The following is a 25061-nucleotide window of genomic DNA, read 5'->3' on the forward strand; positions in this document are numbered from 1 at the left end:
TTACAAGTCTGTTTAAATATTTCACACAGTGATTTTTGTTGTTGTTTAAATATATTTTATTTAAATGTAAATGCATTTTTGTTACATGCCACCAGAATCAGCGTTCCTCATGTTAGTGCTCTGCTTATCCACTCATTTATCAGTATGTACTTCATGTAAAAAGTACAAACATAGCATTTCAATTTTCCTGTTAAGGTATAAATGACGTGCTCATTTTTAACTCCAATACAACAGATATATCATGAACTAATTTGCCAACCCAACTGTGTTTTGCCGATGTACTTGTACAATGTCTGTATAAACAGTGATGAAACAAGGTCCACTGCGCACAGGAGTCAATATTTACTGATACGTGCCACAAACGCTCCTAAAAAAAAAAAAAAATCAAAGAACAGCAAGACTTAAATTCAACAGAGCTTATACATTTTCACAAAGGTTTTTCGAGACATAATATGAAGAAAGTTCAGTGTCACAGCCCTGTCTCTATTTCTACAGTCTCTGCCACTGAACCTAGACCGTCCTGGCCTTGTAAAATGACCAAGCAATTATTAGCAACATGTTCTGGAACTACAATACAGTCACTGCTGGCATCGTCTTCCTGCACAACTAGGCATTTAGCATTAGCTACATGTTCCTGAAGCTCTATAGACTTAGAAGGCTGTTCTTGCACTACTATACACTTGGTATTGTCATCGGAGACAATAATCTCAATGATATCCTCACTGATCTCAATGCGTTCAAGCCCCTTTTCTGCTCCTTTTTCCAAAACAATTGTGCCACGGTGGTAGACTCCAGAGTCCAAAATGACACCTTCTGGGTGAGACACCATAGTGAAATCCTCTGAGGCTTGAACATACGCCACAGCCTGTCCCTCCTCCAAACCACTGCAGTCTGTCCCCTCCTGCTCACCTTCTGCTTTCTGGCCTGACCTTTTGGGTCGACCTCGAGTCGGTAACGCATGACCAGAGTCTGAGTGATGTTGGTGCGACTGCAGATGCCGCTGTAGACTCTGCATCATTGTGTATTTGGCTCCGCACACCTGGCAAACATGTGGCTTCTCCTCTAGGTGAGACTTCATGTGGCGCCGTAGCTTGGTTGCCATCGTGTACCCTTTCCCACATTGTTCGCATTTATAGGGTCTGTCTCCCGTATGCAGGCGTTCGTGGGCCCGCAGTGTGTGAGGGTCCCGTAGAGCCTTACCACACACAGGACACAAATACACCTCACCCGTGTGTGAAATCAGATGCCGGCGCAGTTCAGGCACTTGGGAAAAGCGCATCTCGCAGTGGTCGCACTGGTAGGGTTTCTCTCCCGTGTGGATGCGCATGTGTCCCAGGAGATTGCCACGTTGACGAAAGCTCTTGTTGCAGTGCTGGCAGACGTACGGCCGCTCTCCGGTGTGTAGACGCATGTGGTTCCTCAAAGAACCAGAATTGGCCAGTTCTTTATTGCACTCTGGACACCTGACTTTGGGAGCCTGGTAGTCGGGCTCTTTCGTCCGGTGGACTTCCCTGTGGACACGCAGCGAAGGCCGGCGAGCAAAAGCTTTTCCACAGATGTCACAGACGAACGGTTTCTCGCCGGAGTGAAGAACCTGGTGCTCCTTGAGGTCCCGTTTCAAGCCGTAGCTTTTGTCACAGTGCTGGCACTGAAAGGGCCTCTGACCGCGATGCATCAGTAAGTGGGCTTGGAAGCTCTCCTGCGAACTGTACATTTTACCACACTCTGTGCACGCGTACGGCTTTTGATTCTGATGTGTGAATTTGTGTTTCTTCAGATGGCACAGCTGGAAGAAGCTCTTGTCACACTCCTCACATTTGTACTTCCTCTCTCTGATAATAAAGTGAGGAAAATCCCGCTCAGTTTGCTCTGCTTTGGAATCCTCATTAGTACACAACGTCTGCGTTGTGTTGTCTTTGTTATCCGAGAGCTTCTTCTTGCTGCTTAGGCCTGACCTGTTTTTTGATTCTTGTCGTTTGTAGATATGCATGGTTGACGAGTGCACTTTTCGAGGTTTAGCGGCAAGGCGAGAGCTGGCTCTCAGGTTTCTTTCTAGATTCAAATGTTCTGATGATGTCTGGGCTTGTGATGCACTCATACTAATGCTTGGTCTCTCTTCTGTAGCAGGACGCTCCTCGCTCTGCTCAGCTTCACTGTCCCCGTGTGCCTCGTCCACCCCATCCTGCTCCAAGACACTGGAATCACAGGCTTTAGACTCCTGCACAAGATTTTTCTCCTTGATTGGAGGCTTTGTAACCTCTTGTGTGACACTTTGAACAGGATCTGTCAGAATACAAAAGTTTCCACATTTACTAAGAAAAACATTATATCATGGACCTTATACACAGCGTAGATATTATGTATAAACTCACCTGCACAGCCTGAGAGGTGATCTAAAGCAATGGCCTCTAAAACATCATCTTGTTCTCTGTTTGGTGTACTACTAATTTCACAGGCTTTTACTTGCAGTACTTCTTTTTCAAGAGGGGCTTTTTGTTGATCTTTCCAGAGGAGCAGTTCTGTCCCTGGCTGAACGTCCCGACAGACCCGGAGGCCTAATTTTCCATCCACCTCGAGCACACTGACATTGCTCTCTACCTCATTTTGAGTGCTGCATGCAAACCTGTGGAGGCAGTTAAACAAGTCTGATTCTGTGTTGTCTTGATATGCAACTTAGTCACTGTATTAAATATAATACTAAATGAGTTCTGGGTAAACTTACCTCATCCAGTAGATTTTATCTGAGATTTCACATCTGAACTCATTATGGCATGCATGTTGCAAACCCTGGATAATAACAAGATTTACTTCTTATGTTTTTGCTTCCTACTTTAACTACTCACTTAAACAGTTAAAAACAGCAACAACTTATGTAATGCTAAAACTGCTCTTGTTGAGCCAATTGAACGTAGCTATGACATACAGGTGAGAAGAAATTGTAAAGGCTGCTATTATCTAGATGCACATATGCTGTAGTGGTACTAAACCAGGGGTCACCAAACTCGGTCCTGGAGGACAGGTGTCCTGCAGAGTTCAGCTCTAACTTGCCTCAACACACCTACCTGTGAGTTTCAAGTATACCTAGTAAGAGCTTGATTAGATCAGGTGTGTTTGATTAGGGCTGGAGCTAAACTCTGCAGGACACCAGCTCTCCAGGACCGAGTTTGGTGACCCCTGGACTAAACGAACAAACCTTTGTCTCAGCTGTATGGTGCAGAATGAAATCTGAAACACACTGCTATGCATACCTCAGCCTTTTCCTTCCTGATTATTCTGTCAGGTTCCTCCAGACCTAGCAGAATGCCTCTCTCCAGCACGCGCCCAACACACCACAGACCCAGCTGTCCATCTTGGGCCAGAGAAGGACCCAGGGTCAGCCCTCGTGGTACTGATTTCAGCACGCTGTGGATGGAGTCTCTCATGTTCCCGGAGTCTTCATCCCTTCCAGTCTCTGTAGCCACTAGATAAAAACATGACAGTAAGACAACCTGCTACTCTTTCATTTTGAAAACTGTCTGTCGCTCAGAGAATGAAGTGATCAAAATGAGACATCACTTACAAAAAAAAAAAAACATTACTGATTCTAAATAAATCTATATTCGGCTGTTAATTTTTCATTAAACCATTTTTCCTTCTTATATTTTTATAAGGTATTTTATTACACTATTTATTTATTTTTCAGATTTATCAAAAAGATTTCCCTCGTCTTAAGATTTCTCATATTTTAACTGTTTGAAGGAAAGTTTATATTAATTTATTATGGTTTTACAGTTATAACCACAATGGAAGTAACTGCTAGTCATTTTTGTACTATACGAATTAATGCAGTTGCTAAATTGTAAATGCAGTTTTTATAACAGTGTGGTAAATTCAAGACTTTGGTACCCTTTTATGTGATAATACTGTTTGTAAGTTTTTAAAGCCATTTGCAGTTTGTAAACTAGAGAGTATAATGGGAGAGCAGCGCTAGCTGATGACAATATATGTATGTACGAAGTTCAATATTACTGTCCAACGCATTCCATCTTTCATAAGTGAAATAAAATGTTATACAGTAACGCGCAATGTCCTATAACTCTCCAGCAAATATTGTTTTTGTTGTATATCTATAATAAACCTTCTTCACAGAAACAGATTGTGCCAAAAAACAGCGTTCGTCTAGAAAGTATTAGAATCTGAAAACATAAGCATGAGCATAAACATGTTCAACCAACTCAGGGTTATATTTCCTCTGCGGATTGGCCACTCGAAGGTGTTTATTCATCCAAAACTCCGGGAAAACTATCGTTCTCCAGCCAACGGAGCACCGAGCGGAAGTCAGGTAGCTGACTGTCCCAAAGAAACGGTTCCCTCTAGAAACAGCTACCGCTGCTCTCATCCTCACCAGAGAAAGATCAAAGTCACTTGGTTTGGAATTTGAGTTAAAAGAAATTTCATGATATTATAAAGCCTTTTAGCAGATGCTGACAAAAGTGTCGTATATACGTTACAGGTATATAGATGTTCCTCGGCTTGTCGTTTATGTATTTGAACCGCTGAACTAGGAGAACCAACACTTACTTCAGATCATTAAGGAGGTTTTGATGAGCTACGGTTTAATCTTTAATTTTAAATAACGTTTAATGTCTTAATCTTTTAAAATTTAAAGAGACTTAGAAACAATCTAAATGCAGACAAACTTTCCAGCACTAGGTGGCGCTAGAGACACAGCTCTGCTTTACATACAGAGGAACACAGTTAGAGCACTAGACAAAGTCCTTCTGGACATTTTGACAAAAAGACCAGCCCCCGGTTTCACAGACTAAAACGCATGTTTGAGCTGTCTCAACCTAAAATATTTTGCTCTGACATATCTTTAAATATGTCATTGTTCTGTGTCAAGATGCTCACCTAAGGCATTTTTCTAATAAGTCGCTTAAATATAATTTTACTGAGGCCTAGTGCTGGTTTAAGCTAAGCCCCGTTTGTGAAACCAGGTCTAGAGGTTAATAAGTATACTTTAAAGTATAAAAGAGCATGACATTCTGACGTAGTGTTTGTATTTTAACGTTTTCATGCTGGCTATTCACACTTTGCCCACAGTGTCAGTACAAATGCAAAACCTAGCAGATTACTTCGATCTACTGCTTCATCATTCAACATGTTTTAAATTCTACAAGCTCTGACATAACATTAATTTCCTTAGAAATACACAATACACCAGCACAATCACTTTTCCATGCCACTAAAGCCTATCAGAATCTATACTATATCTTTTTGCAATGCCATTAGAGAGCCTTTAAAATAATAAATAAATGCATACATATATGAAGTCTTTTTCATTTTAATCAAAAGCACAGGTGTTGTCCTTCATCTACTCACCAGTATTTCAGTCTAGCTGAGGTAACAGTGTTAGTTTAGACCACTGCTACATCAATTTCAGATTATTTAGCTATTTGCTATTTTTGTATCAAGAGTTTCAAACATATGCTAAATGCATTTTAAAGATTTCAAGAAATTGAACTGATAGTAATACACTTTGAGATTTTGTGAGCTGTCCCTGATTGTTATGTAATTTTGTAATAGCGAGACCGGAGCAGAAGATGCAAGAAATATATTTTGCAGAAAGATATGTTACAGTAGTCTAATATGCCTGAACAAGTGTGTGCCAAGGGCAAAATTTCCTTTTGTTATGCTATGCTGGTAGCATAACAGTGATTCGTAAAGGCTAGCTGGATGTCCAGTATGCATAGGTGATCATGACTGCTGTAATGGCTGGCTTTAATCACAGCAGCTAGCAGTGCCACTTATATGGCACTTACAATGGAAATGGATGATTTGTATAAATAAAAGTTTTTGTCAGGAAGAAAAACCTGTATTAGATCTCTTGATATATGTGCAGTTCAAGGACTGCCTTAATTCTTTGTGGCATAGATTCAACAAGGTGTTTTAAACATTCCTCAGAGATTTTGGTCCATGTTGACATGATTTGTCGGCTGCACATCAATGATGCAAATCTCCTGTTCCACCACATCCCAAAAATTGCTCCATTGGGTTGAGATCTGGTGACTGTGGAGGCCATCTGAGTAAAGTGAACTCATTGTCATGTTCAAGAAACCAGTCGGAGATGATCTGAGCTTTGTGACATGGTGCATTACCCTGCTTGAAGTAGCCATCAGAGGATGGGTACATGGTGGTCATAAAGGGATGGAGATAGTCAGCAACAATGCTCAGGCTGTGGCATTTAAACGATGCTCAATTGGTACTTAGGGGCCCAGAGTGTGCCAAGAAAATATCCCCCACTCCACAATCTCCAGCTGACCTCTGACATCAACGAGTCATTTTCGTCTTGCCGCTCACTGGATATTTTCTCTTTTTCGGGCCATTCTCTGTAAACCCTAGAGATGGTTGTGTGTGAAAATCCCAGTAGATCAGTAGTTTTTTAAATACTCAGACCATCCCGTCTGGCGCCAACAACGAATCCATGTTCAAAGTCATTTAAATCCTCTTTCTTCCCCATTCTGATGCTCAGTTTGAACATCAGAAAGTCATCGTCAAATTGATTCAGATATTACTCTTAGTGGCAAGAAAAATGATTACTTGGTCCTGGCTCAAGGTCCAACCCCCTACACTTGAACAATGGCAGAAGGGGTTGAAGGAGATATCACAAAATCACACCCCAACTTCACTTGAAAATTGATCAGTTTAAGGATCTTTGGGACCCAGTTATTCAATATTTGGGCTGGACACAATAAAATGTGAGTGAAGGGGGGATATTCTTTTTGCATTTATCTTGCTTTTTTTTTTTCAAAGCAGTAAAATGCAGATAAAGAATATTGCACTATAATTGTATGCTATGGGAATATCTAACCGAAAAAATGTAACTGTTATTTTGGATACAAATTGATATTTTACTATGACCTTATTCTTATTTTTTGTGTGTGTAGGACACTGCCGCATTTGCCGTTGTTCTTCTGTGTTTGTAAAAAAAAGAAAGAAAGAAAAGCCAAGTAAGATGTGCATCTGCTTAAATAAAAAATTTCAACAAAAAAAAGAAAGTCGTCGTCACCACATCTAGATGCCTAAATGCATTGAGTTGCTGCCGTGATTGGCTGATTAGCAATCTGTGTTACCAAGCAATTGAACAGGTGTACCTAATAAAAGTGGCCAGTGAATGTGTGTGTATATATATGTATATTTATATATACATGTATATATTTAAGATATAAATGTGATATATATGTGTGTGTGTGTGTGTGTGTGTGTGTGTGTGTGTGTGTATTCATATATATAAATATACACAGTACAACCACATATATTATGTAAACACAAACTTTTATTTTGGATGCGATTAATCATGATTAACCGATTTGACAGCATTAACACATACACATATATACATATAATTAATTTGTTGTTGTTGTTGTTTTACTTTTATATGCATTTGACCCTAATATACATCACAGTAGAGCAGCTTATAGTGTCAGAAGACACATCCAGTCACAGTGAATGTGTCAAGCAGCTAATTCTTTAATCGCTTACTTGCCTCTGCATTGAAATTCTATCCGTTTGTTTTCTTGAAGATCGATCAGTTTCAGTTTTTTCCCTCTTCATTAGCTCTGTTACTTTCCCCATATCCTCTTATCTCTGTCTCCTTGTACCAGTTATTGACCTCTCTACTCTGGTAGAATTGATTATTGAATTGTTACTGTTGAGGACCTGCACATTTAGTCTGTTAGTTTTGAATCGATTGTTGAGGATGAGGAGATGGTCTGAACTGATGTTTCTAAACCTTGATGTTGTTCAGCAGTCCTTCCTGTTAATGACCAGCCAGCCCACTTGATGAATGCAGAAAAGATCTCGATCACTCAGCCTTTTCACGTCACCGTGGCAACATGATCAGTCTAACTAACCCAGGAGAGGCTCAGAGGGCAGACTGGATGCAACACACACACACACACACACACACACACACACACACACACACACACACACACACACACACACACACACACACACACACACACACACACACACACATGACCCGCTCGCTTCAAGCTGTGATATGTAAAACATGTAGCAACCTTCATTCACAGGTTTTATGGTGGCTTGAATGAGCAGAGAACACATTCTCATATAACATCACATCTTTCTGAACATTTGAGAAGGACAAAAAAGGTGTGCAAAGGACCTGATTTTGTTAATCAGAGTTCATTATCATCTGAATGGAGCTGCAATCGTTTTGTGAATCAAGACTGTGTCCATGCATGCTTGTGTGATGGACACAATATTAAAGGAATAGCTCAGCTCAAAATCAACATTTTCTTACCCTCAGGCCATTCAAGATGTAGATGTTTCTTCAAAGAAGCAGATTTGAAGACATGTATCAATACATCACTTGCTCACCAGTGGATCCTCTGCAGTGAATGAGTGTCGCCAGAATGAGATGAAAACATCACAGTAATCCACAAGTACCACTTCATCAATTAACATCTTGTGAAGCAAAAAGCTGCAAGTTTGTAAAAACATATCCAATATTAAAGCTTAACTTCTGGCCAAAATACCAGTCCATAATCCATAACACTTCACCCAGTGAAAAAGTCCATACCTTGTTGTCATCTCATTAAAATCCACTTACATTTGTTTAACTGTTTTGATCTGAGCATTTTTTTTTTCTTGATATAGACAAGACTAGGACACTTATTTTCATTTCAGACTTAGATTTTTGAATCCATAAATGACTTTTAGGTCTCACTGTACATGGTAGTGACTTGAGAGTGTTTGTGTGTGTTCTAGATGTTCTGCTCATCTCCCTCTGTTTCTGTTTGAGGCAGCTGATACCACAAAAATTCAGCAATATTAAACATGCCACAAAAAAGAGAGGAAGAGACAGAAGAGCTTATACAAAGCAGTACAGGTTGCTTCATGCAGTGTCTTTTTTTCTCCCTGATTTGTCTGAGAGCCAAATTTCATTCAGCTCAGCATCAGAATCATTTTCTAGAGCAGCTTTTCCTTCCATCTATATTTCATGTGTTGTTTCTTCAATAAGAAAATGGTCTTGTTCAAAGCAGTGTTGTGGTCAATGTGAATGAGGACAGTGCTTTTAATGCTGTCCATGCTGGGCAAAGGAAGGAATGAGCTGTAATTTTGCGGTTTTCAAACAGTAAACCATAATGAGAGCTTTAATGAGCTCTCTCTCTCTCTCTCTCTCTCTCAACTCAATTCATGTGAGTTTATTGGCATGACTTGCACAGTTTTGCCAAAGCATTAGCATATAATACATAAACAAAGCAAGAATAGATTTATAAATCAGTACATAAATAATTAAATTAATAAAAACCTTTTTATAAACAAGACATATGAAAATAGTTAAGATATTGTCTTAACTAAAAAAAAAAAACGTACTACCATGTACTACACCATGTGTAGATGCAAAAAAATAAAATTGCTTTAGTTTTGTCCAAGGGCTGACTCTCTTCATTTGTGGCATGTTGATAGGTATTTTTCTGCCATTGCAATCGTGTTGAAATTTTCTCCTAAAATATTACTTAATTTTTCTGCCTTTGGTAATGCCATAAAATGTGGTTGTATTTCTTGGAATGTAGTGAAATCTGCAGCTCTAATGTTGTGATGTTCTCGTGGCTGCCATCTCTGTCTGTGCCGTCCTCGCTCTACACCCAGACAGTGATCACTCAGTCTGTACTTTGTTAGTGTCTATCTCAATTTGTGCTCTTTTACACAGCTCATGTATTCTGCTGGTTTATAGATAGAGCACAATCTTCTTTTGTATTCTAGTGGCATCTTTCACATTTTTTAGGCAATGTGATTGTGTTTTTGTAACTGTGTGATTCGGTGGGGCCGGATTGTGCCGTGCTGGTTTGGGTGTAGTTTGAGCACCAGCTGTCCTCTACAGCTTCTGCTCCTGCCACTGCAGGGCTTGAGTCTGGGACGAGCTTGGCTCACTGCATTTGAGGTGCTTTTTGAATACTAATTAATAATGGGTATTGTCCTAATTCAGCTCTGCACGAGTTCTTTGGGGTTGCTCTGTTTACTTTTAAGATGCTTTTATAAATTTGTATATGTATAGTTTCGATTTCTTCTTTTTCCCATTTAGAGAAATCTTGGGATTTTAAGGCTCCCCACATATCGCTGCCATAAAGAGCAATTAGTTTGACTGACTTCTGTTGAATTGTATCTTTGATCATGTAGAAGACCCCCTCTTTCCCTTTCCTTTTAGTTCATTCACAGCCAGATTGACGTTCCCTGTTGAACAGATTTTTGTTCCCAGGTGTATTCGTGGGTGTGTTTTTGGTTGATTTTAAGAGCCCATGTTTGACTGAACAAACTCTAGCTCAGTACATTTAAATGAACATTTGCACAGTTTTATTCTCCATTAAAATATCTGAATGAACTTTAGATATGTGTCGTGTATAACTAGGAAAGAGTGGTGAAAATCCTTTCCACGTGTCATTCTCTCCACTGTTTCACATGATCAGAAACATATTTATGTGAATTTACTTGCGAGTTTTGAAGAGCACAACCCTGATCAATAAGGCTCTTGTCAGTGATCAGCCATAATTTTTCCCTCAGTCCTTCTGAAATAAGGACAGTAACAGACAAAAGACATTTGCCGTGTGACTTGTAGTGTGTTCTCTCATTCATTCATTCACACACAGCTCCTCTGGGAAGAGCGAGCCAGCAAAATCATTTTTAGCTCTGGCAGGGCAATATCAAGCAGGTGGGAGTTTGTTTTTTATCAGTGGAGTTATGTAAGAAGCTCATGGGTGATGCATTGCAGTTGCCGCTGGTATCCTGTGTCATTTTCAATGCAGCCGAGCAGACAGACAGTGGACTCGTCCATTCTGATTACACAGGCTATAATAAAACCAGGTACCGTGCTCGGTCGTGCCCACCACTAACCACACAGAACACATTACTGTCACCTGTTATGCAACAAGACACTAATTATATGTAAAATGAGAAGGAGAAATAAAAGGCAAAAGAAAGATTACTTTAATATTCTGTGATCCATTTAGTTTCCCATTCTTGCTCTCTTGCAGTCTTTCTCTGATATACAGTATTTCTCAGCGTGTGTTCATTTGCCGCTGATTGTGGGAAGTGCTGCTGTTGGTCTGGATATCTGTCACTTCCTGATATTGCTCCTCTGCGTGTCATCTATCAAGTATAACCAATTCTGTAAATAGATCATTCAAATCTCTGACATTAAGCAAACACGTGCGAAATAACACATTCTGAGAAAGGAATATTTATTTCACACCAACACGTGGCTATTTGATTCAAGCATATCTGTAGATTAAAAATACAGTTCTGTCAGTACGAAATCGAGAGTGTTATGCAGTAAGTCATGTAGATGGACCAGACTGCAGTGATTAACATTACATTGGTCATCCCTCTCTGGGAACGTATCAAGCACAGCAATGATGTAATTCAATAATCATTACACTGTTAATATTCAATCATAACTGAAGGACAAATAGAGATTAAAAATTGTTATCTAATGTTTTTACACATAAGATGGGGGATTTCATTGCTTTTTACTGCTACAAGGAAACTCTACAGATAGATTTAAAGCTTAAATTGATCAAAATAGCTAAACATATCTGACATAAACATGATGAATAATTTATGACCTAACTGGAGATTTTATTGTAATCAGTTCACACAAAACAGATTAACACTAAAATAAACAACAAATACTTCATCAAATATTTTGTGTGACTTAGCTGAATGTTCACTTACAGCTGATTGATTTAATTTGTCATTTGGTTGAATCACTGCTTTGTTGATTATAGCATATACATTTCTTCCAAGACAAATGCACAATATTTGATTTTAGTGGTATTTGGCATGTCACCTCTAGAATGTGCACTCATGGTGAAACACAAACCCGTTTTTGGAAAGAATCAGGGTTGGTTTTGTTTGGCAACAATTTGACTTGGATTTGGAAAGAAGGAAGCATTTTTAATGGGACAAAATTTCAGCATTTTACAACATTGAGCTATATATAGATCTGTAACTTGATGTGTGAAGCATGTTTTCCCCACAAAATAAATTATTTTAATAAATAAATGATTTCCTACAATCTGTTATACAATTTTATAACTGAATTGCAAGAAAAAAAGATCAGAACTGATGTTACCTTACAATTGCAAGTTCCCAGAATTGCATGTTTATATGAGAGAGATCTAATAAAAACTCAGAATAGTAAAAAGCAAACTTGTTCAAAATTGCTTCTCAGGATTGTGTGTTTATTTCTCACAATTCTGTTTATACATTTTGTTTTCTTCACAATTTAGATTTTGTTTCTCGCAGTTCTGGGGAACAAATTGTCCGTCTAATCTTCTAAGTGAAATAAAATGATCAATTACCTTTTTTAATTTTATCTATTTTTTTTAACAGACTTTCATAGGTCTCCAAACTGAGTAATTTTCATTCCAGTTATGAGTTTAATTTTGTCATCTAAAATGTCCTAAAGTACAATAATGGCAGAGAACACCATCTTCTATTACACTCAAGAGTATAAAGTAACTTTCCTGGAGCCTGGCAGAACCTGTTGAGATACTTTATCCTAATACACATATGGTATATAGTATACATATCCTGCTGTTTATATATATTTACATTTTTTAAATTAAAAGACAGTGGTCCATTTAAACTTTTTTTATGCATTCATGCATCTTGAGGAGACTAAAGCTGCACTATTGAGACCCTGTATATTAATTTAGTGTGTTACTGCTGTAAAGGTACCAGCCACAATCTACAGTCAGTGCAGGGCTCCATCTTTCCAGTTGTGACAGTGTGACTAAGAGGATCCATAAGCTTTCATAGCAGGGAAACCACACTGCTTGCTATTAAACTTAAAAATGAATTATATTTGAATGTTTTTCTAAGTGTTCCCGACCACAATAGACTGACTTCTGTATTCTGATGCGCTCAGAAAAACCCTGCCTGTGGATCATATAAGGGCTTCATCTGACAAAGAATGCTTTAACCTAATATTTGTTGTGATTGTTTATTCAGGATGAGTTATGAGGGACATCTGTTCTGCCAAACCTGGTTAGATACAGTAGTATAACCTTTCTCCTGATCTGATCCAGCCAGGCTTTACACATCAGACCTGAGCCGTTGCTTCTCTCTCCCATTGGTTACTATGATATTGACTGAGTGGGCTGTTCAGTCATATTTTATTAGTGTTAGGAGATGAGGATGGCACCAAGTCGGACCAGTTTAAAATAGCAGTGAGTAATTTAAAAGACTCATTAACAACAGCAAAGCTAAATGCAGCACTGCTTACATTAAAATACTCTAAACTACTGTGTAACAATATTAGTACTGCAGAGAAAATGGTTTCATATTACAAAATTATAACAACTGGGTTCACGCATTATATCTAGTTAAATATTTATTATATTGGAGTACTATGTTTTTACACAGCAATAGAGTAGTGTCATAAAAATCCAACCACACATTTAACCAATCATTGTGTGCAGGTGAAGTTTTGCAGAATATGAACCTGTATTCTAGGTGTATAGAGGGTGCCACATAGCAATTTGCTTGCGTGGATTATCTAACATCTGTTTCCAGTGCTGCAGGCCGGTCCCAGAGGTGCGGAGACCCAGCACGCAGCGGCCCAACGGGAGAAGGGTCCCGGGACTGGCCAGGTTCAGTACCTCCAATTCAACGCTGGATTTAGCCAGTAACTCACTGGGCAGCTCCAACATCATCATCTCGTTCCAGACCGGATTCATCTTGTGCTTCACTCGCCGCGTCTGCTTCTTCTTCAGCTTGGCATTTTGGTGTTTCAAGGTCAGCTTTACCGATAGATCTATCAGAAAACATACAGGGTACAGTGTTCTCTTTATTACACCTAAAACATTGACATTAATAATGAATGTACTGACTTTATTTAGAACCTTGGGTGAGCATAAGAGACATCTTTCAAAAAATCAAAAACAAACTATTATTCCCTGTTTTAAATGGTAGTGTATTTAATTTTATTGTTAAATGCATTGCATTGAGCTGATGAATCTTTAGTTCACTTCCATTTTAGAACAGAGATAATCCAGACGGTTATGTAACTAATAGTTGATTTGGGATGATTTGTAATGTTCATATTAATTTAAGTGTCGTTATGGTCATATGTTGGGGTAAATACCTATGTTATCTTTCAGTTTGTCTGACTGTAGTCCTCTTGCCTTCATTACCACCACCCCAAGTCTATTGGCTGCTGGCAGATAACTGAGTGACAATAGAAGCTCTCCAGATGATGATGCCACTTCCTGCTGAAAAAGACTGGGTTACTTCTTGTGTCAATTTTTTTATTATTATTATTAAAAGCATTGACTTGAAAAAAAAACATTTTGTGTCAGGATATTATACTTAACTCTGTCTTCCCATAAATATGGATTTTAGTATTTGCATATTCATAAAGGTCTCTTTGCAGGGTTAATGAACTTGGCTTTTGACTGCATAAGGAATCATTTCATGCAAATGTTCTGGTAATCTGCTGATTTGAAATTGTCAGTTTGTCAGCACAGTCCTCACATTAAACACTCTGAATGATGGGATTTCATTAGCATCATGACCTTTTCCAAACCTTCCCTGTCTTTAGTCCGCCCCACATAATCAGCAAAACATGACATTTTCTTTTCACAAATTTTTTGAAATATAATCTGGTGCTTTTGAATTATCTCGGAATAAATTGGATTTATCAGATGATACGGAAAGCTTTAGGGTAATGCAATCATTATTTTGATGAACATTCTTGTAATTGAGTCAAATTAGCGTAATATTATTATAACTAATCAAGTCTGGATTTGAACTGAAATCACATTCAATGCATGCAGATATATCTGCCCATATACACAGTACATAACTTTCCGTCTCATTCCCACATTCATCAAAGAAACCTAGCTGCAAGAATGGAATTAGAAAGCAGGAAATAATACAGTCCAAGGTCTGCCATTCACAAGCCAAAGTCCTATCCTGAATATTCATACACGAATCATGTGAAAAATCAGAGCACAAAAGGATAAAGAGTGTGTCAAAATTTTGTTTTATATGAACAAATAATACATTTTTAATGATGCTTATATAACCCAGGTCAACATCCTTTTTATCACAGGCCTGGACCAAAACATATAGTACATTCAAAATACACACAGACACAAAATCTCTCTCTCTCTCTCTCTCTCTCTCTCTCTGTCTCTCTCTCTCTGACTCTCTCTGTCTCTCTCTCTCTCTCTCTCTGTCTCTCTCTTCTCTTGTCCAATGGTAGTTAGTAATTCCAGGCATGTCTTTGTGTGTGTGTCTGTAAGAACCGGATCTCCTCTGGGAGGTGCGATGACGCAGATAAAGATCTCTATCTCTGGAGGTCTATGACATCATCAACAGATCACACAATAGTGGGGGTGGACTGCATGCGCAGATATGTGTGTGTGTGTGTGTATATAGCTTGGGACCCAAGAGATTGATTTAAAACAAACAAGGTGAGGAGGGAGTTCAGTATCTTCAGATGAAGTCTCAGATCTATTCTGGGATGTCCAAAAGAAATGTCTGAGGCACTTTGCACTTGTGGAGACTGAGGAACAAATAAACACAGCATCCTATGCTAAAAAACTAATCTGGAACCAATTTTGTGACCACGACAACCTCTTATTGTGAAAAGTGTGTCAGAAGAATATCACCTACTGCTGTACTTCATATGTTTTTAATGTTTAGAATGTTTCAATATGTTTTCACTTTTTATTCAGGTCTATGTTTCAGTTTTATTTCATTTTATTCAGGCCTGTGTTTTAATATGTCTTTATTTATTCATTCATTTATTTATTTTTACTTTGTTCAGTTTTCTTATACAACAAACTAGATCAAAAAGTGTGGTCCAAAAAAGAACAACAACAGTTCGGTGCAAACAGATATACAAAAATAAAAGTAAACGGAAAAAGTCTTAATTGTCAGGGATAAATATCTCTCATACAATGAAAAACATCGATCCAATCAAAAGATCACAATTATTACATCTTGAGGGAATAAAGAAAAATAACAAATAATGTTTCTACTTTTATTTAGGAACAGGTCTATTCATATTCTAACATTCATAGCAAGGCATTGCTCATACAGTGTGTGTGTTTTATCCACTAAGTTAAATTCCTATTTATTACATGACTTAGACTGGAACACTCTGTTCTGATATTTGGGTCATTGTTCATTTGTGGTGGTTTGTGTCGTCTCTCTATTTTCTAACAGTTTATAAATCTTTAAATACTAAGAAATCATAAAATGTTTGCATATTTGTATTATGTAGGCTGAAAATGTTGTGCACTATTAAGAGTTACATTTATTATTTCAAATTCATATTTAACTGAGTTTGAGAGATTTCATGTGTAACAATATCTGCATGTATGCAGCCATACCTCAAACCCCATCCTGGGATGTAAAAATAGCTGTTTAATCACACATGAAGTGTTTATATTGAGAATACAAATTGTATATAATGATTTAATATTTTTCCATTCAAACAGTCAGATTTAGCACACGGTAAACGCCAGAAGAAATAATGATGATCATCACAGTGATGAAGTAAGGACCAGCTGACAAAGTTTGTATTAACTGCATCACTCAACTAAATGTAATAGTGCAAAATGTGCAAATGAATTTTAAGCAATGTTCCTCACCTGTTTAGGTGGCTGTAAGTCAACCCAGCAATCAGCATCCAGCATCATGCTTATATCAGCCAGCTTAAAGCGCATCGTGCCCAGAGTGGAATTATGGGAGAATCGATCACAGCAGTGAAGTGAGAGGGCCACTTCTCCATCTAGACTGTCTGTGTCTTCTGTGCCCTCCACGGGGAGAGCAAACACCAGCTCCTCTCTCCACTGCACATGTGCGGCTAGCTTGTGGACGGCTGTCTGAGCGTGCCTCTGCTCTTCAGAGACGCTCACACACCCTGATATATATCCCTCACATCCAGCCTCCACTGATATATTCTCCGCTGCAAAAAAAAAAAAAAAAGAGAATATGAGTCATATTATAACAAGGAGCAGGATGACAAATTGGGCCACATGAAGCTGCTCCAAGCTGCAGAGGCACCAAATGTTTTTTTTTTTTTGACTCCTCACTTTTCATTCCTTGCTAAATCTCAGCCGGCATGACTGATCCTCTCCCCTTTTCCTGTCGGGATGTGCAGAATAGAGGTTTTGAGTTTAAAGCAGATTTACTCTCATTACCGATAATGATGCGTATCAATCACGGCTGCTACTATTGAAATGGAAATTCTGTGATTAAGAGGCTTTTAGCTGCCTGAAAGAGGCTTTTATTTCTCTCAAACATTGGTTTAATCACAGAGAGTTTTGAATATCAAAACCACCCTCTGTTCCAGCCTTGAAAGCAGAGCAGAACCATTGTACAGTGACACCTCTATCCCATAAACACAACACACCTGGCTAAAGATATAAGATTTAAAGATATATTTGCTCATGCTATGTGACCTTCAGATGACCTGTGCACATACTGAAAAATGCTCCTACAGCTTCAGTGGAGCTGAGTGCAGAACTGTTTGTGTCTGTCGTCTGAGTTGATGTGTTTGTAAGGTCTTTGCCCAGATATTTCCCCCTGTTTTGCAATAGAGCTGTCTAAAGTCAGAGCCAGTCTGCAAATTTTGGGAGTTGACAGAGACTACATTTTTTTTAGCTTAAGGATATGATTCTATCCAGTATCCAAAGGATAATCAAAAATGTTCTATATTTTGAATCTGATTCAGTTGTTATTTTTACAGAATTTACAGAATCAATGATTTGGCTGCAGCAACCAAATGATCAGTACATAATAACTTAAATTTGTGTTATTTTAGTATTATGTATGGTATATAATGGTATAGCGTATAGTTTTGTATTTTATGTTTTAATTTTAGTTTAAGTTTTAGAAACTTTATTATGCTCTTAATAGTTTTATTGGTAACAAATCTTTATTTTGGAGTTTAACATAAAAACCAACTTTAAAAAGTTTTTTTTTTTTAAAGCGACTGCATATTTCTTCTTTTTTTCACAATCATTCAGATGGTACACTTGATTGAAAATACTTTCTGACTTGTAAAACAGTGAATGGCAAATTTTTATTCAAAGTTATATTGTGCATTTCTGTGTTTAGGTCTGTAAACACCTTTCTGTAGATTGAAAAGATGAAACTGAATTTGTGATTGGAGACAGTGTGAAGTGTTGCTAATGAGTCTTCTTATAACATGACAACATTTCCACAGGAATCCAGACTGTATGTATCCTTTGAAACACCTGTTGGTAAATTATCACCAAAAGGATGCTACACAACACAGTCTGAGATTCACCTGCAATTCACAGGTGCCCCACTTCCTTTCTAGAAACATCAGAGTAGATGAATGTGTGTTACCTTCTACAATGCTGATGTGTAGCTCTCCATTTTCTTTGTGCAGGCTGATGGAGAAATGTAGTTTAGGATATAGGATAGAACTACTTTTCGTCATGGCACCAGTTTGCTCAGATGTGCAGGGCGTTTCATCTGTGGAAGCTAATATGAAGAAAATAAATATAAAGGAGATTCAGCTCTGGTTAGATTTTAGGAGCAAACTTTCTCATTTAAAACCAATGTATTCTCTAGGACCAGAAAAACATTACATACTAGTTAGTTCTGGTTCTCCTGGGACTTTTCACTGTTTCATGGCGACAAGTTACTGTCTTTTTAAAGTGAGTCATGGAATCACTTACATAACCGATTCAGTCAATAACATTGATTCATTCAGTATTCATTCATTCATGAGTGCTGCTCGAAGACATGCAATATCAAAAATGGACAATGTAAGCAACAATAATGCATACAAAATATCCCTATGTAACCCATCACATGCCATCGCTCTTTTAGTGTGACTCTCAGCTGACACAGCATGACATTGAAGTAAAACACGTGCTGTTGAATTCTTCAAAAAGGTAGCACTTCTTATCTTTCTTGCTCTGCATCTACTAGTGGGTGGATAAACGTCAAACCTTGCTCAGAAAGGAAGGTCTTGAACATGAATTATTATATTGTGTGCAACCTTTACTTGACATGATAGAAGCTGTGAGCTATGAGTCAGATCAATGTATGTCAACCACCGGGCATAATTATAGTAGCAGGTTTCACTGCTTTAATATGAGAGGTTGACAATTGCCTCTGGGCCACAGCTGCAACAGCAAATGCCATTTCGTGTCTAACATGCTAATGGTGTTTAATGGGCGAAATTGTAATTTCCAAGTTGGTTCCAATTTTCCAAGCTCCAAGTGGTCTGGAATGCATAAGGAAGCCGCACACACACACACACACACACACACACGAAAAGAGCCTCCCCCACTGAGTTCCATTCGATTTTAGCTGTCATATCCTTACCTTGCCGCGGGAGGGAGAAGACGTCCTCGCGATCGGTTGCCTGGTTACAGGTGTCGAGCGCGGCAGCAGACGTGTCATTGGCAGCTCCATGTTCTTTGTAGTTTATTACCTCTTGAGAAGTGACACAAGGTTTGGGGCAGTAGATTTCAGGAAACTTCAAAGATGCTTGAGGCTGGATGGGCTTTGTGGACTTCTGCACACTGAACTAAGTTATATGTACATAAATAAGAAAGAGAAAAATATATTATATTATGAAATAATATGATTGGTTTGAGAATAGATAGGTAAAACAAAAGTAGTAGGTTACTCCACTCAAACTATTAGGTGTTCTGCACACAAAGTTCTTAAAAATGATGATGGAATATTCAGAACACATTGATTATGCCAAGTAATACCATTCCAGTAATACTTGATCTTAACCAAAGACTAATCCTAATCAACCAAAAGGAATATAAAAAATGAATACAGTCTCAGTATGAATGAATCATTTCCATTCCTTCAAAGCTTACACAGACATACTCAGCACTGATTTTAGAAAGCTTGGCTTCACTTGAGACAGGGGCATTCCACTAAGGGGCTTTCTGATGACTGAATTTAATGTCTCATTGAGGTTTTGATGTGTAGTGTCTGAATAAAACAGGAAAGCATGAATGAAAAAATCAATACCAGAACACTCCATTTCCCCCAGGTGGGCAGTTATCATGCTGAAATAGAGCGCACAGAGAAAGGAGCGAGAGAGGATATTCTTATACACCTCTCATCTTCCTCCAAACTCATCTTCATTATTAATAAATACTGGTGCAATGAAACAGATATGAGACTGACCTTATCTCTAAATATATATACTGATACACATGCACATACAATCCTCTAGATACAGACAGGCCAGTAACACAAAGCTCTGTCTTCACTCTGGTGCTTTTTAGACAACATCAGCAAATGAACTATAATCAGTTTTTGCTCATGTCTGCCTCAGATTACATTTTAATTGGGCATATCAAAAGAGGCTGAAAGATTTAAGAGGGAAATGAACACTCACACAATCAGCACCATCTCTTTCATAAACGGAGAGAATGATTGGAGGGATTGTTGATTTCGCAGATTACAGTCATAAAAATGTCATTTACTGTGTAACCCAGAATGTCACAGATTTTGGTAAAATTTGGATGTATAAATCAAATGGCAGTGTTGTGCACTTAATCACATTGTGATATGGACAAGTGTCTGTGAATATTAAACCACAAAAAGACTACTATTTTAATGTGCCTGTATGTTCTGTGTGTCTCATTATTTTAAATAGCCCAGTTTCATGTACTATACACATACTGTAAGCATGCGTGATGCTCGTGGTGATTTCAGCATTCATATTCTGTAATGATGCTTTGAATCTATATGCATTAAAAGGGGGAAGCAATTGAGGGAAAAAAAGAAGAAATTTCAAAGGGCTCTAGAACAATGGATAAATGTCCCTATAGATCTAGTGTCACTTTTTTTTACTTACTTTTCCTTCAGAATACAGCCACACACATATTATGGTATTATAGGAAGTGTGTGGGGAGGGGTCAGTTTTTGCCAACATCATGATGACCAAATGTCCTCAAAAGGAACAAATCTGAAATGTTGTACATTATGAGCACCAGCCAATGGCTCCCATGAGAAAAACAACTTAAAAAAAAAGAGAAAGAAGAACAATTGTGTGTGTGTGTGTGTGTGCGCGGCTATGTGAGTCGTGACTCAGTTTCAGGACTGTTTCAGGGAAAGCTCAGCAGATGCTGAACAACATCAGTGTGAGAGTGTGTGTACAAGAGCATGTTCGTCTGTGTTTTTAAGTTCACAGACAGACAAATCATTTCTAAACTAATTATCTCTTATAAAAGTACTCTGGACACACTTGTCCCTCACCATTCTTAACTTGTTAAGCCTGTTACTGGATGAACTCAATGTTCTTTGAATTAGTTCAAAACGGCGGTTTCGTTTGAATTCATATGATAAACATATAGTTTTTAGGAAAAAAGTAAGCATGAAGGCCCAATCCTAAACATAATGGTCACTGGAGAGGGAGCAAATTATATAAAAACATATGAATGAGACCATACAAATTCATACGACGAATTAGCCACCAGTTTGCCAAAATATTGTCATAAGAATGTGTTGGCTTTTCTGCCCCTAAAACACCATGCACTAGTAACAGCAGCAATTTAAAATAAGGTGATATGTAGACAGCTACACTGCATTACCTTTCGCAGCCATTACATTTGATTTACAATGTATTTACTATATAATCATAGAGCAGAACACAAATTGTAAGTACATTATATTACATTATAAGCAGGCATGTAGATTATTCAATAATGACACAGTCATCTACCAAAGACTTTTCAAAAACATGCAAATAAATCCTTTTTAGTACAGCATCATTGTTTCTGCCTCAGTGTGCTAACCTGTGTTATGTAAGTGCCACTTCCCTCCTTCCTCTCAGGTCAGAACATTTCACTCGTGGCAGATCCCAGTCTTTGTTCTCATATCTGTTTGTTGTTTTATAAGCTGTTCTGTGTCTGTATTTAAAATCAGATCTGGTTGCTGGTCCATGGCTGTGTGTGAGGGAGTATTGGTCTTACCTGTGTCAGAGTATGCAGGATACTGGGTTTGGCTTTCTCTGGGTCTGCCTCGTCCCCTCTTTCAAGTTTCCCCTTTTTGCAGCTCTTGCACAGCAGCGAGAGACCACACAGCGTCAACAGTCCAGACACGGTTCCCAGCGTAGCCCCCAACAGCGCTGTCGCTGACACGAGCATTCCCACCTTGAAACAGACACCCAAACACACCGAATCAAGTGAAGAGGAGAGAAGAGGAAAAACAGGGGATAATCCACTCTTTAGTGATGTGACTCCATGGTGAGTGAGGAGAAGGAGGAGGAGAGAGCAGATGAGTGGAGAGCTGCTAGAGACATAGAGTGGCACGTGTATGTGTGTGTGCGTGTGTGTTTGTGATGCACTGTCTGAAACCAACTCAGCCTGGCAGACAGAGCAAAAGGGAGAGAGAGTAGGAATGAGAGACAGGCATAGACAGAAGCGAGGTAATCAAAGGGGAGGGGTTTGGATGGCTGGCAACTCCTCCTCAATAAGGAGAAGTCTGTCACGGCAGCCCACCCCCTTCTTCACCAAAGTGGCTGTACGTCAGCCTTTACGTCAGAGCTGCATGAACTCACCTTCACACACTGGGTGTGTTGTAGCAGAGCTTTATATATACACTCACAGTAAAGATTCTTGAAATAATTAGGTTTGAAGGGTGTCATTAATTTATTTATGCATGGTATATATTTTCTATCCATTATACATTGCAATTTATCAGTTCATGCTGAGAATCCATGACTTTGCCTTTGCTAACACCATGATGCATGCACTGCTGTTGGAGTTAAAAAGTTAAACAACATTAAAGGCATTATAGGGTTTGGTTTTATAAATTTAATAATAATAATGTTCATGCTGATTAAATTTACATTTCTGATAGGCCTATATTATCATGTGGTTTTGCTCTATTTGCTATATATATATAAAATAAACGAATCTCACATTATTATTTTGTGTGTGTGTGTGGGTGTCTTAATAACACAATACAACTTTTGACTGATGCTTTCACAAGAACAAATTTGAACTGATGCCTAAAGGTATAAAAGTGAGATTAAGATTTTTTTTGATTCAAAGACATGAAGCGGTAATGTTTGTTCGCTTGACCTTGAGAACGGCAGAAAGAAGATGGATCTATGACGCCATCTTGAGGTGATAAACAAAGCATTTCAGCCTAATACATTACCTGAATAAATGTCAAAGTTGTACTATATAATACTTACAACCCTTGCTATTATTTAAAGGCCATATATCTCATTCTATAGCTGTATGTATTCTGTGGGTCCTTATTAAGAAGAGGTTCCGTTAAAAATACCAGGACTGAATTCAGTTCCGTTATCGCTAGTTGAACAACTCTAGCAATGTTTCACAAATTAGCAACATGGCTTCTGAATACAGCGAGTGTAGTGTACCGATACCCATGAGTCGGTCCAGCTTTTTGGGAATGACTTATGAATCAGTCGAAGCTGTTAAGGACTTTCCCGCAGTTTACATTCACTAGCTATATTTTGTTCTAGATTAAAGTGACAGTTTTTTTTCATACGATACTGTGTAGTTAAATATATAAGATTATTCGTTTGAATCTGTGATTTATGGCTATATAAAGAAGACTGTTTTGTATTATTATTTTTATTTAGTCCTTAGCTAGGGACAAATTTTTTACACAAAATGTTTACATAAATTTGTATTTATTACTGTGCGGTTGATCTCATCATTTGCTTTTGGCAAGATTGTATTTCTTTAAAAAAAAAAAAAAAAAAATAATAATAATAATAATAATAATAATAATATACAGGTGGATCTCAATAAATTAGAATGTCATGGAAAAATGCATTTATTTTTCGATAATCCAAAATTTCCAAATTGTGAAACTCATGTATAAATACAAATTTTGTGCACACAGAATGAAGAAGTTTAAGCCTTTGGTTATTTTAATTGTGATGATTTTGGCTCACATTTAACAAAAACCCACCAATTAACAAAATATTAATATCTAAACCAATTAGAATATGGTGACATGCCAATCAACTGATGAACTCACAACACCTGCAAAGGTTTCCTGAGCCTTCAAAAGTGTGGAAGGAAAAGTTGCACCAACAGAGAGAACCACAGCCTTATGAGGAGTGTCAAGCAAAAAAACGATTCAAGAATTTGAGTGAACTTCACAAGGAATGGCCTGAGGCTGGGGTCAAGAGACACCACACAAATGGCTACAGTTGTCATATTCCTCTTGTTAAGCCACCCCTGAACCACAGACAACGTCAAAGGCGTCTTACCTGGGCTAAGAAGAAGAACTGGACTATTGCCCAGTGGTCCAAAGTCCTCTTTTCAGATGAGAGCAAGTTTTGTATTTCATTTCTCTTTGCCTAAAGCACCAAACGTTGGTTAGATGACCATGATGTTGGTGTGCTTGACTGGTCAGCAAACTCACCAGACCTAAACCTCATAGAGGATCTCTGGGGTATTGTTAAGAGGAAAATGAGAAACAAGAGACCAAAAAATGCAGATGAGCTGAAGTCTACTGCCAAAGAAACCTGAGCTTTTAGACCACCTCAGCAGCGCCACAAACTGATCACCTCCATGCCACGCCGAAGTGAGGCAGTAATTAAAGCAGAAGGAGCCCCTACCAAGTATTGAGTACATCTACAGTAAATAAACATACTTCCCATAAGGCCAACAATTCACTAAAATGTTTTTTTTTTTTTTTTGGTCTTATGAATTATTCTAATTAATTGATATAGTGAATTGGTTGATTTTTGTTAAATGTAAGCCAAAATCATCACGATTAAAAGAACCAAAGACTTAAACTACTTCATTCTGTGTGCATTGAATTTTTTGAATTCACGAGTTTCACAATTTTAGTGGAATTACTGAAATAAATTAAATTTACCACGACATTCCAGTTTATTTAAATGCACCTGTATATATGTTGTATCGCAAAAAAAAGAGGGAAATCGAAAACAGAACCTTTAAATTTGGTGAATGTTAGCGCGGCGACGTGTGCACTATATTTGATAACAGAGCAGCGTGCGGACACGCCCTCTTGTC

The 25061-nt window shown here is 38.2% G+C and overlaps 2 protein-coding genes and 1 long non-coding RNA gene across 4 annotated transcripts; 1 reads left to right on the forward strand and 2 right to left on the reverse strand.

Moving 5' to 3' along the window:
* Nucleotides 1-32: 32 nt before the first annotated feature.
* On the reverse strand, nucleotides 33-4361 carry LOC128016814 (zinc finger protein 408). Its single transcript, XM_052601640.1, has 5 exons — nucleotides 4215-4361; nucleotides 3249-3460; nucleotides 2723-2787; nucleotides 2373-2623; nucleotides 33-2283 (listed from the first exon to the last, which is right to left on the reverse strand). Coding segments are annotated over exons 1-5 (2343 nt in total). The 5' UTR covers nucleotides 4216-4361; the 3' UTR covers nucleotides 33-469.
* Nucleotides 3331-14307, forward strand: LOC128016820 (uncharacterized). The gene is made up of 3 exons (XR_008184291.1): nucleotides 3331-3478; nucleotides 13585-13806; nucleotides 14172-14307. It is a non-coding gene; the product is annotated as an uncharacterized LOC128016820 (long non-coding RNA).
* On the reverse strand, nucleotides 11230-22447 carry LOC128016818 (synaptotagmin-13). Of its 2 annotated transcripts, none has more exons than XM_052601646.1 (6): nucleotides 22008-22447; nucleotides 19390-19594; nucleotides 18400-18537; nucleotides 16674-16990; nucleotides 14156-14279; nucleotides 11230-13825 (listed from the first exon to the last, which is right to left on the reverse strand). In XM_052601646.1, exons 1-6 carry the CDS (start codon nucleotides 22179-22181, stop codon nucleotides 13521-13523), a joined length of 1263 nt encoding a protein of 420 aa, XP_052457606.1. In that variant the 5' UTR covers nucleotides 22182-22447; the 3' UTR covers nucleotides 11230-13520. The 2 variants fall into 2 exon arrangements, with proteins under 2 accessions (XP_052457606.1, XP_052457605.1); XM_052601645.1 differs by having other exon boundaries at nucleotides 14156-14282.
* Nucleotides 22448-25061: the final 2614 nt, after the last annotated feature.

Source organism: Carassius gibelio, chromosome A7, assembly GCF_023724105.1.
Source record: "Carassius gibelio isolate Cgi1373 ecotype wild population from Czech Republic chromosome A7, carGib1.2-hapl.c, whole genome shotgun sequence".
NCBI lineage: Eukaryota > Metazoa > Chordata > Actinopteri > Cypriniformes > Cyprinidae > Carassius > Carassius gibelio.